We start from the raw sequence: 15,946 nt of genomic DNA, 5'->3' as shown, positions 1-15,946 counted from the left end.
AGAAATACTACAATAAATGGGTAGTCATAGTGTTTCAGTTGATTTTCAAGTCATGAATAATTTAAATATTACATATCACTTAAACTTGTCTCACTGCTAGACTATACCTGCAGGCCAGCGTTGTTAGGTATTCATGGTCTGGAAACGCTGCAGAGTAGCCACCTCATCAGTATTTTCCCAATGCCTTTAAAGTCATAAAGAGGACGGTCTTTTGTGATAATCATCCATCGCAACATCCTGAGAAAACCTAGAAAACCTTCATTCTATTAAGTGTTTCACAACATAAGTAAAGAACATGGTTTAAAAGGAAATCAATTGTGCATAAGTACTTTATAATGTAATTTGTAATATAGTTAACTGACTGACCGCATTACCATATGTAGCCTAGTGCTCTTGAAGAGTTCATGAGATGCTAATATAATGCATGTTTACATTGTTGTGCTAAACATGTTGCGGTCTGGCCTGGAAATCACTGATAATGAGGAGGCAAATGTATTTACGTTATCATGCTCTGCAGGGTGTTGGAGCACAACTTTAATGAAGCGTAATCCTCAGTCGGCTCTCTCTGTGGACTTGCCGTATGTGGGGCACTCACAGCTTTGAGTTCATTCATAACCAAACAGCAAATCTCATCCATTTGCTTCGCATGGTGTTTCTATTTCTTTCTCTCTTCGTTTTTTTCCCCCAAGTGTTACACAAGCCATCTCCCTTCTCCTGAGTTTGTCATCTAGCCACTCTTCCTGTCAACCCTGCATGGAGCCCACATCAATTAATGATCATGTTGCCATGGGAACAACAGCACAGCACAGGAACCTGGCGCTGAAAGTGGTGTGTCACTTATTTGCTCTGGTGTGGCACTCTATTGAAACTGAGAGCAGTTTATTATTTCACCATCATATTTTTAGACACTTTATACATGTGCAGGCATCGGCATTTCAGTTATGTCCTTTAAAGGCACAGTAGGCCTACATATACATCGTTTTTTGTTTCCCTTACAAAAGCAATGCACTTAAATAAAACCAGTTGGCTATCTTCATCTCAAGGCAGTAACCCTTTTGTCAGTGAATCTTTCTCATTTAATTTTCATAATCAGACATTTATTCAATTTAGTTTTAATTTTTCAGGCCCCTAAAATATAACCGAAGGTATTACTGGAACACATCACGCAGGATGCATGCGCTGTTCCGTCAGAATTTCGTCTTTCTCTTTCTTTTACATACTGTTCCCATCTATGGAACTGTGACTGGAACACCGACCGCTCATGTAGCCTTGAACTGTGTGGACTTCTATCTTGACACAGGTGTGTGTGTAGGATGCTGTGCACACCTCCCCCGCATGAAGTACACACATCATTGTTCCCAAAAGATTTCCTTTACTTACAGCCCGCGTGCTGTGCGTATTATTTACCGTTAGCAGAGACGTTCCAACCACAGACGCCTGTTGGAATGAAAGACTCTCGTTCACTGATTGTAGTATCTGTCAGTCACAGCATTCATGAGTCATTTCATATGGCATGGATCTCATAATAATAGGCGAAGATGAAATGGTCAACATTAACCAGTGTGCGTTTAATAATGTGTATTATAGAAGTATTATAAGATTTAAACGAAATACAAGGTAAAGCTCAATCTCTAAATAGTGTATTCACCCAGTTTACCCTCATTTTCACCCTTGTCCAGTTATGAATCTTTAATGAGTAAAATCACACTAGCATCACAGCATAAATAATTCATTGTATTAGAGGTTAGCTTCTTCCTAAAACTGAGACGTTCAGAACCCTGTTTAAACAAGAGAGATTTAGTGATCAACTGCAGAAAATGGCATTTCAATGAACAACCAGTTCTGCTCTCTGTGTTTAAAGTATTCATTTTATGGCTACAGATGGGTCAAGGAAAGCATAAAAAATCAATCAAAAATATCATCTCACAGTGAGCCCTGCGCCTGAGTGGAAGTCAGCCGTTAGGTGGAGCAAGCTCACTGTTGTGGAGTTGCAGTGTGGCTGTGTGAGCATTGCACTCCGCACAGTGCAAGGTCAACGTGAGCAGCCTCAAACAATATCTCTCACAACAGACTCAATGAAGCCAGAGGGCACAGGCGTTTGAAAGCAAGCTGCAGAATCTCTGAGCAAATGCCACGGCAGACCAGTCACTGCCAGAGTACCACAGAACAGGAGGTCCCTAGGTTGGTTTCATTCATTTACAGCCTTGGAGTTGCAAGAGGGCCATGGTTTCCTTCAGTGTTATTGTAAAATATTTTCATGAATCTCAGAAATCTATGAAGCAGATAAAGTCATTATATTGAAGTATTACAAATTCACCCACATCGAACTGTCCTAAACACTCCAGATCTTATCATTAATGCATAGACTTCACAAATAATATAATTTTCAGTGTGCCTTTGTATCGTCTGATTCTAGTTCGTTTCAGACTGGAACTCAGGTTTTTAAAGGTACAGTCCTCAATGATAATCTCATACACTTTTTGTCGAATTCAGTGAATATCTCTTCATGGTCTTCCAGCTCAGTATGCGCACTCGAAAATCCCCGGTGTTCAGATTGAGTCGTACACAATTCCAGCCAATCAACACGTTGCTTCAGGTACACAGAGGGGAGTGGTGTTGATTGGCTGTCGAGCTAAAACATACCTTTCACCAGGCTCGAGGATTGTACCTATAATGCCCACATTGTGCCTTTGCAAATACAAAACTGCTATCTTTCTGATCCAAGTTTTCCATTATCACCCCCCTGGTGATTCCATTCCCTTACCCCCATGAGAAGAGCATCCCTTCATCTCATACTTTTTACAACATTCCCAAACTACATCAGGCAATAAACACAACCTTGGAATGCAAGCAACTGCTGACACCAGCAAACTTTTATTAGGAATATTCTGGGAGAATAAATGCAATTAATTGGGCTCTTTGAAAATGGAGTATGCAATTGGATTTAATAACTGATTTTTTTATAGAAAAGTAAATAAACAGATATGGAGACTTTGTTAGGTGCAAATTCCTCTGTGAGAGCCCTGTTCTGTGTATCATTAAATAATGAGTCTGCCTGAAGGATAATTCTGCAATATAATCAGAATTAAATATAGCCGTTGCTGGGAAGGGGTGCTACTAATACCCCCGTCACCCCAAACATAGTGTTGCACAGTTACATATATAAAGAAAAATAGAACATTAAACCAAAAATTACAAAGGAAGCAAAATGCCTTCCGATTTTTTTACATCAAATCTGTGTAGGTTCAAATGGATTATAAAGATGATATTGGAGCGCACTTTAATTTATGAAGCAATTGGCAACATGCTAGCAGCACTAAGATCGTGGGGTCTACACCCATGGGTTCATCATCTCAATGCTGTAGTGCTGCGGCACAGGCTGGTTCACTGTTCTAGCATGCATTCCTCCTGTGTAATTGGGCATATCTGTACAGCACAGAGATGAGCGGTCAAAGTCCTGCTACTGTGTACCCTACCTACAGCCAAGAAAGCTGCAAGAAGCACCTATGGTTATTGATTTCAACTCCTTCTGCAGAAATAATACATAGCTTTACACACGATGAGCTGTGAAAGTCCTGCTACCGTGTCCTTGATGGAGAGAGATAAGTCTCTCATATGAGTGTTTTATTAGAACCGCACATCTTATACATACCCTCTCTGGCTCATCTATACCAGCTATACCTTCTTCACCTCCTTTCTTCTTCTTTTCTATGCCTTTCACTCTCTCTACTCTCTCCCTCCAACCTTCTTCTGCATCCCCTAGGCTTAGGCAGATGGGCTCACTCTCTGAGGCGGGTTCTGCCTAAGGGTCCGTCCTGTTAATACTGAGTTATTTCCTGATCACCGTTGTTGCCTATGCTTTTGGCGTCATGGATTCGAACTTTAGGCACAGAAGAAGGCTCTGAGACAATGTCCATTCGTAGTAGTGGTTGCTGAATAAGTACAATTGAATTGATTGTTCTTGAGACCCCACCCTGTTGCCCCAGTGATCATTTATCAACCATGCCTTACCGACTCTCGGACCAGGTTTATGTCTAACAGACTTACAAATGCAGGTCCTCTCCCCCCGTGTCAGTATCCTTTCCTTCCTTGACCTTCACACAGTAGTTAGATGCTGAAGGGGATGCATTGACAACCTTTCAAGAGGAAGAATACATATACTAGCTTTTACTGCAAACATACTGAGTAGGAATCTGTTGGCTGATCCTAAGCAAGCTAGTCATTTTATTGAGTAAAAAGCAGTGCTGATGAAAAACTCCCAGAGCCTTTCAAAATGCATTAGCTCAGGCTAGGCCAGTGTCTACGTATCTTGTGCAAGCATCAGATATTTCCCAGTCAAGGGTTTGTGAAAATGTGAATAAAGGAGTAGTTTTGATATTTCACACTTAAAAATATGCTGGATTTACCCCCTAATTGAGTCCTACTCAGTATGTTTGCAGTAAAAGCTAGTATATGTATGCTTCCTTTTGAAAGGTTGTCAATGCATCCCCTTCAGCATCTAACTACTGTGTGAAGGTCAAGGAAGGAAAGGATACTGCCACGGGGGGAGAGGACCTGCATTTGTAAGTCTGTTAGACATAAACCCGGTGGAGTCACTGGGGGAGTCATTTTGCCTGTAAATTTAGATTTGTTTGCCATACCACTGGACAGCCTCATCAACCAAACAATGTAACATTTCTGTGGTGAAGTTTTGTTGTGGCAAGAGTTCCAGTCCTAGGGAGTTTCTGTTAAGCATAACATCCCAGCAGCTAGATCCAAGATCATGACATCCAGTGGCATACCTGTCCATAAATGCAATGGGCCCATATTCATTTGTTATAATAGGATACATTAAATCATATGACAGGTGGCCATCGCATTGATCTACTTTCAAACCTCCTCCCAGTCACACGACTTAGGCCAGAAACTACACCAAATAAAGTTTATTGAAAGAAAACAAATGTCATTGCTGCCCTTGAAGGTTTTCCTGCACCCTTACTTGGATATGCTACTGTACATTGCTCTTTTGTTAGTTGTTGATGGATTGTTGTTAATAGAAATTATTATAGGTTTTTAATGTATCCATTTCCATATTAACTCCAGCATTGGTGTGTTTCATCACAATAGTCATATATTATTTAGTTTACAGCTCAAAAAACACATTTAAGTGTGCACCTCTTTTAGGTGAAATGATGTGTCCATATAAAAACTGAACTATTTGGAAAATATTGTGGTTGGTATGCTATGCTGTGGGAAAACTGGGTGAGATTGAAATGGATGTAGAAATCGCAGCATTCCCATTTGGACACAAGGTCTAATAATATCCCTCTCACGAATCTACAAGCCTCTGCTTCTTTCAATGCACACTGCACAGCATCATGAATAAATGATTTCCTCTTTTTGGAGGGCGAGGCTGAGTGACATCGGGAACCTCGAAATATGTTCTCCAAGCATCGAGGATTCAGGAAATTTGACTGAGGCGGCATTAATGTCAGTCAGTCGAAGGGTGGCAGATTTATCGCCCTTGAGTGAGCGAAGTGTGTCGGCAGCCCTATTAGTTCTGAGGTGTTGAACGACAGAGATAAGCTCGTCTTGGCCCTCCTGTCAGCCTCTCGGTTTGGCACAGGCTTCCTTCCAGCCCCACCACGACATTAATCTGCCAGTGTCTCGGACAGGTCGGAGCCCTAGACACCGATATAAGGACTCTTAGGTGGGTCATAAAAAAAGAGTTGATTTGTGGAGGTGGACACATATGCCGCCTGAAGTAACATGTTTATATAGAATAGGCTACCAATGGGGTATTACCACATTGAGACTGAAGTCATTGTGAATTCAGTATGCAACATATAGGTTACATGACAAAACATTTACATTTACATTGTCATTTAGCAGACGCTTTTATCCAAATCGACTTACAATGTATACACATTTTATATTTACACTGATGGCACACTGCACATCAGGAGCAATTAGGGGTTCAGTGTCTTGCTCAAGGACGCTTTGACAGGAAATCGAACTAGCAACCTTTTGATTACTAACCGACTTCTCTACCTCCTGTACCACTGTCGCCCCCAAAACAAAATGCCATCCCATGTATAGTGTGCCTATTCTTTCATTTAGTCTTTGGCTACAGTGATGCCATCATAACGCTTACTTTGCGATAAACAAATAGTTCTGACTCCACTACATGTTTGTGAAGGTGTTCCATGTTCATATGCAGCACTTGAGATTTTATACGATCAGCAGAGATCAAAGAGACTCGGATCTCTTTCTTGGTGAAGAAAAAAAAACTTTATTGATTAGAAGAACAGACAGCTCGCACAGCATGGGCACAGCATCCTCTATCTGCTGACAGTGTTCCCATGCATGGCACCCAGCCGAGAGACCAAAGGCTGGAGACAAGCCCACAACTACACCAAACGCGGTTAAAAGCGTTGCATACATAATTGATTTCTTTTTCTTCTTTTTTTCCCCCGAAGAAATATCTGATGTGATACAAGATGGACTGAGCTGTAACACAATTACAGGTGCTTCTAATGCTTCTTTCATATATATTTTAACCACAGATGACTATGCTGTGCTACTTCTGTTGTATAACCAATCCATTAAGAAAGCCTCACAGTTCGAGCCGGTCTATTTCGTTAGTCCATAAACACGGAGAGAGCCTTGCAAATTTGTCAGCAGCTCTCATATTTATTCTCTGTAAAAAATGTGTGGTGGCTTCTAAGTAATTTGCTACCCTCTCGTTATGTCTGGAGCGGTGGAATAGGGCTGTGTAATTGTCAATTTTGGAAACCGGAGGCTTTCGGAGACGAGACAGGCTGAAGAAATCCAATTTGAGTTCTCAGTCGCTTAAAGTTAGCATCAAACAAACACATAAGACCACACTAAGAGGATAGGAGAGCGGCTCAGTAACTTCACAAATGTAGTGTTTCCTTTCTTTTCAGACGTGATGTGACACTTCTAGAAATAGCCGAGTGAGCAGACAGGTAGCAGAAAGAAGACTTAACAAATAGAAAAAGAGGAAGAGTCAAGTCAAAGTGCAGCCAGGGATTCAGACTGAAAAGGTGTTAACATTCGTGCAGTACAGATAAACCTTTCACTCTCACAGCCACCCATCTCTGGATCCTTTGAACCCTCGTCTTTGTCCTACAAAAATAATTATGTCTTTAAACGTTGAGCGAGCAGACAGCGGTGACGGGTGAAAAGTAGCACCCTGCATCCCGACCTGCAATCTCTCAGAATCGAGCCGTTCCACTTGGCTGCTCTAAGAACTTCCGATGCCCTCGTTTTTTTCCAGCGCGCACAGAACATTCTAGCAAGAGGAGAACAGCTGGTCGTCTCGGGTCGTGTTCCACAGTGAAGCGGAGTGAAAGAAGCGTCCGTGGCGGCGGGGTGAGAGATGTTGGGGCGGAGAGGTGGGGGGCTCAGTGGTACCCCCAGGGACATCCACAGGGGTCTCCGCAGGCCCGCTTGCGATCCCACAGGGAGCGCAGCTCTTCGGCTGTATGCTGGGGGGAGGACAGCATGTCCACATAGCACTCCTTCTCACAGAGCCAACCTGAGTCCTGATCAGGGCCAGAGAGAAGAGAACAGCACAGCCATGATCCACTCATCAAGGGTGGGGGAGTTATGCATTCATCACCTAGTGACTAGAGACACACACTAGGTCCTAGTCCATTGGGCAACAGGACGTGTGTGTGCCCAGTGTGTCTAATATTTTTCTAGAATCTAGAACTGGAATCTCTGCACACTATACTATAAGTAATCTTATATTCCACCCAATTCAACATCATTCAATTTCACTTGTCGCCAAACTAATTATCTTGAATTGTGAAAAGATAGAGTTTGAACACTGGAAAATTTAAATCCATGATTTTGGATTTGTGATGGTGTAGGACAGAGTGCAGATAGAGTGTGGGGAACTGTGCTGTAATGCATTTTACCTGGTATTTACGAGGGCCGACAGCAGCCATCCATATACCCATGCTCACATCTTCCCCCTGGAACAGTGCACACATGCACGCACACACACACACACACACACACACAAACACAAACACAAACACACACGCATACACACACTGCTTTTAGGACATTGCCCTTGGTTCAGTTAGTGGCTTCCCATTTGCTCATCTGAACTCATTTGTCAAAAGCATCAGCTGTCTGTGCCGAGTGCCCAGCTAGGCTTGAAGTGGGAACACAGTGTACCTGATAGGCTTTGAGCGTCCCCGCATTGCTGGCCAGCCATTCCACCAGGTCTCTGGAGACCACATACCCAGAGCCACAGGCGAAGGCTGGGTACGCCGGGCTGGCATACTCCAGCTCCTGCCACTTCCCCGTGCGGTCCACTGCCCAGCTCTGACGGAAACTGTGAGCAAGGACAGAGCAGAGGAGAGAATGAATGTGACGGCAACACCCTGCAAACCCTGCCAAACACACTAAAAAAGCAGTGTGTAAAGTCCCATCAACGTCTTTCATGCCAACACTTCTAAACAATGTCTCAGCTGGAGCCACTGGTGTATAGAGCAAATTCTTACAGGCTGAAATGACTCAGCAAAGACTTGTTGGTGTCTAAGATGTGGGCTACTCAATGGGACAGGATGCTACAGTACACAGCTGTGTGTGTGTGTGTGTGTGTGTGTGTTTCACAGTCTTAGGACCGATCTTAAGAGACTTACTTTCCCCACCAGAAGTTGTTTCGTTTTAGGCCCTTGTGGTCAATCTTCATTAATACAGCGTCCACATCGATGTAACAATCATCATCTGTCTTCAGGAGGAGACTGAAGTCAGCGTTTCCCACCGACCTATCACAAGAGGGAGTTTGCAGCCTTAATTAAAAATCTCACCCCAGATCCTCTGCCTTTCCCAAAGTAGATTTACTGTCTAATTCCAACCTGAGGGTAAGCAAGACAGAGAGAAAGAGAGAAAGAGAGAGAGAGAAAGAAAGAAAGAAAGAAAGAAAGAGAGAGAGAGAGAGAGAGCGCAAGAGAGACGTGATAGGAAGTAGACTTAATGGACTTATAAAAACAAGAAAAAAAAAGAGAGAGTAAAAAAGACACACTAAAATGAAGTCTTGTAGGAGTCTATTAGAGCCGAGTGGGGCTCACCACTTGTAGAACTGCAGCAGTTTGGAAGGCACGTTCCTGTAGGTGTCCACCACGTCCACAAACACCAGGTCCCCGTGCTGCTGGCTCTCCTGCTCCAGCACCGTGTCCTCGGCCCTCACCGTGTCCAGGTGGGAGCGCAGACGAGCAGGGCGGCCCCGGAGCATCTCAGACAGGGCCTCAGAGTCTTGGGGGGGAGGGAGGGTGGAGAAATTACAGACAGAGTCAGAAAGGGACAGATTAGAGGGGGAGGGAGAAAGTGATGGGGAGGAAAAAGAAGGACGAGACAAGAAGAGAGAGGGGAAGACACTGGTGACTTCAAGAGAGATAAAAGGCATCATACATTAGGGATGCAAACGACTCGTACTAAGGTATGAAAATTTGGGTTTCTTTGCACAGGTAGGCAAATCATTAAATATTAGTGAACCCCTACCATACACAGAGAAAGTGAAGCCTCCAGCCAGTCCTGGGAATCCAAGAGCACTTCTGTGAGGTAAGGTACCCTCCTCAATCTGCAGTACAGCATACAAAACTAACTCAGCAGATTTTCCACCTCACCCAGAATCTCTAATAGGCTTGCTTTAAAAAGTCACAATACGAACTAGTACAGAAACAAAGAAAAGCACTGCGTCTCAGCGCACCACTAAATACAGTGCTATTCAGATACTTACAGAGCCTAGTTTGAGGACCCCACCGCCATCGTTGAGCTGGACTCTGGACACATTGACTATGGTCAGGCCAGGCAGATCTTGACTCTCCCACAGTAGAGTCCCCTCGAAGCCCTGTGTGGATCAGAACTTAATGTGATATAGCCTACCAATGGGGTGTTTACTTGATTACTTGATGACTGAACTATTTATTTTGGGCTTCGGAAGATATAAATTTAAATGAATCCTTATTTACTAGAACGCATAAGAGTAAGATACAGATTATAACTGATAGTTTTTTTTTTTTTTTTTTTTAGCAAACATTTACAGTAGCTTTAAGAGTGTGTAGCGTGTGGATGATGCAGTACACTCCATCTCTAGTTTAAGTTTTCAATATTTGGAGAGCTTCAGAACGTACAGTCCCAGCCCGAAGCACAGCCGTAGCTTTCCTTCAGGTGTCTGCTCATACAGGCCAGACTCCAAAATAGATCTGTGCAGCTCTACAAAAGCAGCATTTTGTTTGCAGCACTGAAGTAGTCCTTTGACATACGCGACTCCGGCAAGGTTACAATTACATTTCTACAAAATACAGATACAGAATGTGCAGTGCTCAATAACTAAGGCAATCACTGCCCTGGAATGTAATTATGTCAAAATGAGTAATACATTTTGGACTTGGTTAAAAATGTAATAAAACCCAACAATGTCATGCATTTTTGAACGATAATAATATCTTTACCAATAACGTAATACCTTATTATAAATACTTTATTAAATTATGGTGAAAGAATAGTATGTGAGAGTTTATCGTTTCTTTTAAACAGATGATTCTGTCTAATAATGTAAAACCATGATCATTTGTCAGTCTTCACTTATTCACCTTTTGGCTTCTTAAAATGTAGGAATATCACAGGGTCCCACATCATCACTGCTCTAGAAGCCCAATGAAGCTGGCAAACGTGACTGGGTTCATTTGTGGTTCATATGATCTACCTGAAAATGCTAAAAAATCTCAATAATGTAATTATCTATGGTGTTGTTATAGTATTATTACAATATCAGTCAAGGCACAGTTAGTCCAAGAGAAGAGTTTTGGGTCGTTATATTATTGGGGAATTTTTGCATGGTTGGGTGCAACAGCCTGCTTTTGTTACCCCTCAAATGATGGCTTCGATAAAAGCTAAAATGTCTAACAAATGAGTGTAAATAGGCTTTGGTGATGTTAACACAACGGCACTCTTTCAGTCCGTTTTGTTTCAAAGCACAGGTGTTGGCTCTTTCGGCAGGTTCACCTTGGGCAGGATGAACTGTTCCACGGGCTTGTAGCACACTCTATTCACGCACGTTCCTGGACTGGCGGTGTTGAACCTGGCCGTGACCACCGCCTCCTGCACAGCGGGCACACAAAAGCTGAAGGTAAGCACTCACGGTCTGTGCCAGGCATCTCTGTCTGATGCTACCGAAACCTAGCTGTGGGGAAATAATTACCCCCTTACTAAAATCCTCCTGCCACAGGTGCACTAGATCATTTAAACTGCCGGTAGTTAATTGTCAGTCATCTTGTTTCCTGTGATGGAAAATGAATTCGACATTTGTGGCTGCTCATCTTAAGAGTACACACTCCCTTCTCAAGGGGGAGCGGATTGTTGATTTTAACCTCGGGCTGTAATATAAAATGCAATCCATTCTGCTGAATGAAAGGTTACGTTTCAAAGACAAAATCCACAGAAACAGACAGTTTTTCTTTCCTTCAAATGACACCCACATTAAGGTGCTTTATAAATGAGCTGGCCGGCGTGTTACCACAGCAGTCCATGGCTCAGCCTTGAAGACCATTTCTCTAACTTGAACAAGTAGCACATGTGAGTGGGCTCTTCCCCAGAGCACAAATACTGTTTCTCTTTGACCTTCAAACACACACAGATGATTATTACAAAGCACGTACATTGCAAGAGACTTAAAGGCACAGTCTGCGATTCTGGCAAAAGGTTGTTGATCTTTTAGCTCAACAGCCAATCAAATTACACCCCTCCCTTTCGTGCACCTGAACCAATGTGTTGATTAGCTGGAATAGTGTATGGCTTGGTATGAGCCACTGTGTCTGTTTCCCATTTACAGAGCCAGGACTGTGTATGAACACCTACGTGTTTTTGAGTGCAAACCCAGAACAGACAGCTAGAGGACCATGAGGAGCAATTTGATGCTTTTGACAAAAACTGTATTGGATTAGAATTGCAGACCACCTTTAACCCAACGGGAGGCGTTGTCGTTTTTTTTTTTTTTCATTTCTCCCTGTTGCTCCCTACCTCCTGGTCCACCTGAAAGAGCTTGACGGTGACGTTGCCACGGAACTCCTGGCGCGGGCTGTTGGTGAACACGCCCAGCTGCGTGATGACCACCGGGTGCCACACCTTGAAGTCCAGGCTGACGGCGGAGACGTCCGCAGCGGGGATGAGGGCCGAGGCCTCGGGCACGCTCAGTATCGCCATCTCCTCCCCTGCCGCTGGGGGAGACCACATCAGTTCAGCTCCAGTTAGCAAACACTCCTCGCGTGCTCTTCTATATCCCACTCACCCCACTCTGCCGTCAGCATCCTAACATGGGGATTCTACTGCTGACAAGCACCTTCACCGCGGAGTGGGGATTACAAGATGGCTGTGGGAGGGTAGCTGTCTGCTGGAGACTCATGAAGAAAATATCGAGACGGAGAAAGATAATGACATAGAGAAGAGCGTACAAAAAAGGGCAGATATCTCACACTGATGAAAACATTTCCAGCATGCCTCCGCATAACTGTAATCAGCAGTCAGCAGTTTGCTTCCAAGTCTTGGGAATAGGGAGTCCATGGGGGAGGTGAGGGGTGGTTGGATGGGTCTAGGGGAGGGCGCACGCAGACTCACCAGTGAAACTTTCAGTGGTCTGCATTCGGAGCTCTTAATTGGAAAAGAGCCGTTTATTACCCAAGAGATCAATAAGGCAGTTAAAAGAAATGGGGGAATTGGGCTTCTCATTTTACCACTGGTGAGCTGCTCCCTTTCCTCTCCTCAATGCCGCCGACAAAAGCCAATTAGGCACAGAGGAGGTTGGGCGTAGCAAATGTGTGCGTTTTTACCCCATCACTTTTACTGCGAGTGACAGGAGATCGAGGCCCTTTTAGCGTTGTTGTACACAGCACGCTCGTAGAGGGAGCCGGCTAATTAATGTAACCATGTCTGCAGTTAAGTCAGTGGGGTGATTCAAAATAATAAAAAAAACAAGTATGTAAACACAATCCTGCCTTCCATTCCAGAGGAAAACCAACACTCTGATGTCCACTTAGCCAAAATATACCAAAAAAAAAAAAAACCTGCAACCAACACCCAGCGTTAAAAATGTAACTGTGTTTAAAAAACAGCTTTTAAAATGACTCACTCTAACGTGCATAAAGCAATTGATGAGGCGGTTATCACCCTCTCCCCTCTCACTCGAACTTTCTGAAGGCAATCAAGAATGCACTTTGAGTCATTAGCATGGACTGCCGTAGGGAAATGCTAGGGAAAAGGTTGAACAAAGTGACTGCAAAGTAAAGGGTTGGCCTTGATGCCCCTTTGATAGAACAATTTAGATTTTCTGACTGTTTTTGGTGAGGCATAAAACAAACAATACTAAAAAAAAAAAAAAACTTTTTGGCAAGCAAGGGAAGAGAACATCTTCCTGACTGGAGACTATGGAACAAAGAACAGCTGGAGGCCAAAAGAAAACAAATGAGGGAAACGCACAAACAAGTTTCAAAGTAGTCATTTTTGAGTGGTTCAATTTAAAGCAGAGACAGCTCCAGTTAAATTACACACCACCAAACTACTTAATGTTGCTTCATTACCGACTTGTTGGAATCAACAACAGCTACTTGCAAATTGGAGGAAAATGTTAAATGGTAGATTCTGCTAATTCCTGTCTTCATTAATTTACATTGGTCGATACCATTTCTGCAGTCTTCATAATCCACCACATAATCCACCGTATCTATGACTGCACTCACACGACACCATGGGCAAATAGGGACACGCTTTATGAGATGAAAGCTTACTGTTGAAAGGCCTTATGCATAGTACATAATGCTTTACACAACATATTATTATTGAGTTGCTATAAACTAATACTAATCTGAAAGCTCACAGAACAACATACCTGTATATGACATAATCCTAATTACATTTCAAAAGAATTCAACATTGTATTGAGTGATTAGTGTGCCTGGTTGTCTGACAATGGAGTGTCTCGCCTGTATTTATGAACACACTGTACCTTTCTCTGTGAGATTCAACAGGGAGCAGGAGTATGGATCCTCCCTGTCCTCCTCTGGTATCGGGCAGCCATGTTGCCCAATGATGAACTTGACCTGTACTCTACAGTTCAATAACAACAACAAAGACTAATTGATTGGATGAACTGGTACAGAATACCTTAATAGCCAACATAATGTTACCTACAGTTGTCTATGTGTGCAGTGCATTATTTCTTAAGTTATCCTGTATTGTAATTCTGTTAACTTGCTCACTTTGGAGTAAAAGAGATTGGAATCAAGTGTGGAGGTATACATACATTGAGACAGGTCTTAACACTGAAAGTGCAATAACGGTAAAGGATGAGAGCTGTAAGCAAGAGGTTCACTTGTATAAAAATGTGAATGAGGAACAGGTTGAACAGAGCTCATGTTTGGGTTTTAAAAGAGAGATGCTCAAGCATGCTACTCATGCAGCTGTCTCAAAATGGGTAGACAGACAGATTTTTTCTTTTTTAGCTCAGCAATGATATGACAGAAGCAACACACAAGATGTGCATGACATTCAGGTGGCTTTATTTCCACTGGCAGAAATGGCACGGAACCTAGAACCTAGACACCAGAGATGCCGCATACATACCGATTCTGGAACAGAGGATGTTCCCTGAGGTAACCAGACCAAGTGTCCCTTATTGCCTGCCTGAGGTCATGGTGATGCCTGGCAGATAAAACTCCCACCAACACCTCGTGAGCGGAGGCTTCATCTGACAGAAATACAACAGGTACGATAACAAAGGATGTACCGTTACCAAATGTGAACAAGACATATTGCATTGTTGTTCCACTATCGCCTATGCTGTTTGAAGTTCATGATATATTGACAATAATTACAAACACGCCTTAAGCACGCATTAAAACACGCAGTAAGACTATAAGTTATAACCAATACCTAGTCAAAGAGCAGATATATGGCATTGTTCTTCCTTTATGACTCCTGCGCTGATTTCACTATTCCGACTTACAGAATTATACTGATTTATATCTGTCAGAAGTCATTGCCTACTACACGAACACAGTATTTAATTGCAAAACTTGTTACTAAATATCGACGACTGTTGCCAGGCAAATCCCTCAGAAAATCAAATGGTGCATATCATATACTTAAGAGAGCCAAGCTATAACTAAATTTAATGGGCAATTATTTAGTGAGTGAATTCATTTCCCAACCTAACGCTCAATGAGAAATAGAGCGAACGATGGTAGCCTACCTATGCAAAAGCCCAAGAATTGCCGAACACAACCTAAATCCAACATGTAGCCTCCTTCCTCACCCAATACGTGTTTTAATTGTTCATTACACTTTACTTATCATTCTTTGGTAAACAAAAGATTCCGAGAACCCCCTAAACAATCCTCAACGTGTTTATTTCTTAAAACACTAGCAGAAATGTCATTCTCAGGCTCAGCGACAACCAAAAGCCAGACGATCCAGCCTTTCCCGTTAATACTGTTGTGGTATACAAAGTTAAGAAACTGGTGAACAGTTAACTGTACCTGAAACCTTGAAATCCAACAAAAAGGCGGCTCTGTCTGTCACCAGCAAGATATGCACCACAACCGCGACAACACACGGAAGTAAGAACAATCCTAGGCTTCGCATGGACGGACTCCTTCAGAAAAACAGTTGCTTTTAACGGGTTAGGCGCAGTGTGCTGTCGATTGACTGCATTGCATTCCCCCAGCTTTCCATACATTTCGAATGTGACTACTTCATGTCTGATCCTGAATGCGATGAGGGTTGATGACGATTCACATTCAGCCAATGATCTCGAAGAGGCGTGGTCTACAAGGTCTTCTGGGAAATGAAGTATTGTGGGATTCGATAATATTATCTTTATGTAAGTGTGTGCACTATTTCTCATTCAAGATTACATTTCACTCAGCAGTTTGCA

At 42.9% G+C, this 15,946-nt stretch overlaps 1 protein-coding gene across 1 annotated transcript; it reads right to left on the bottom strand.

Annotated features, from left to right (window-relative positions):
- Positions 1-6,251: 6,251 nt before the first annotated feature.
- On the bottom strand, positions 6,252-15,800 carry b3galnt2 (beta-1,3-N-acetylgalactosaminyltransferase 2). The gene is made up of 12 exons (XM_012829835.3): positions 15,549-15,800; positions 14,635-14,758; positions 14,018-14,118; positions 12,040-12,236; positions 11,026-11,121; positions 9,758-9,868; positions 9,520-9,598; positions 9,090-9,273; positions 8,661-8,786; positions 8,191-8,350; positions 7,926-7,982; positions 6,252-7,547 (listed from the first exon to the last, which is right to left on the bottom strand). Exons 1-12 carry the CDS (start codon positions 15,652-15,654, stop codon positions 7,407-7,409), a joined length of 1,482 nt encoding a protein of 493 aa, XP_012685289.1. The 5' UTR covers positions 15,655-15,800; the 3' UTR covers positions 6,252-7,406.
- Positions 15,801-15,946: the final 146 nt, after the last annotated feature.

Source organism: Clupea harengus, chromosome 13 (genome assembly GCF_900700415.2).
Source record: "Clupea harengus chromosome 13, Ch_v2.0.2, whole genome shotgun sequence".
Classification (NCBI taxonomy): Eukaryota; Metazoa; Chordata; class Actinopteri; order Clupeiformes; family Clupeidae; genus Clupea; species Clupea harengus.
This window is presented reverse-complemented; position numbering and strand designations above follow the sequence as displayed.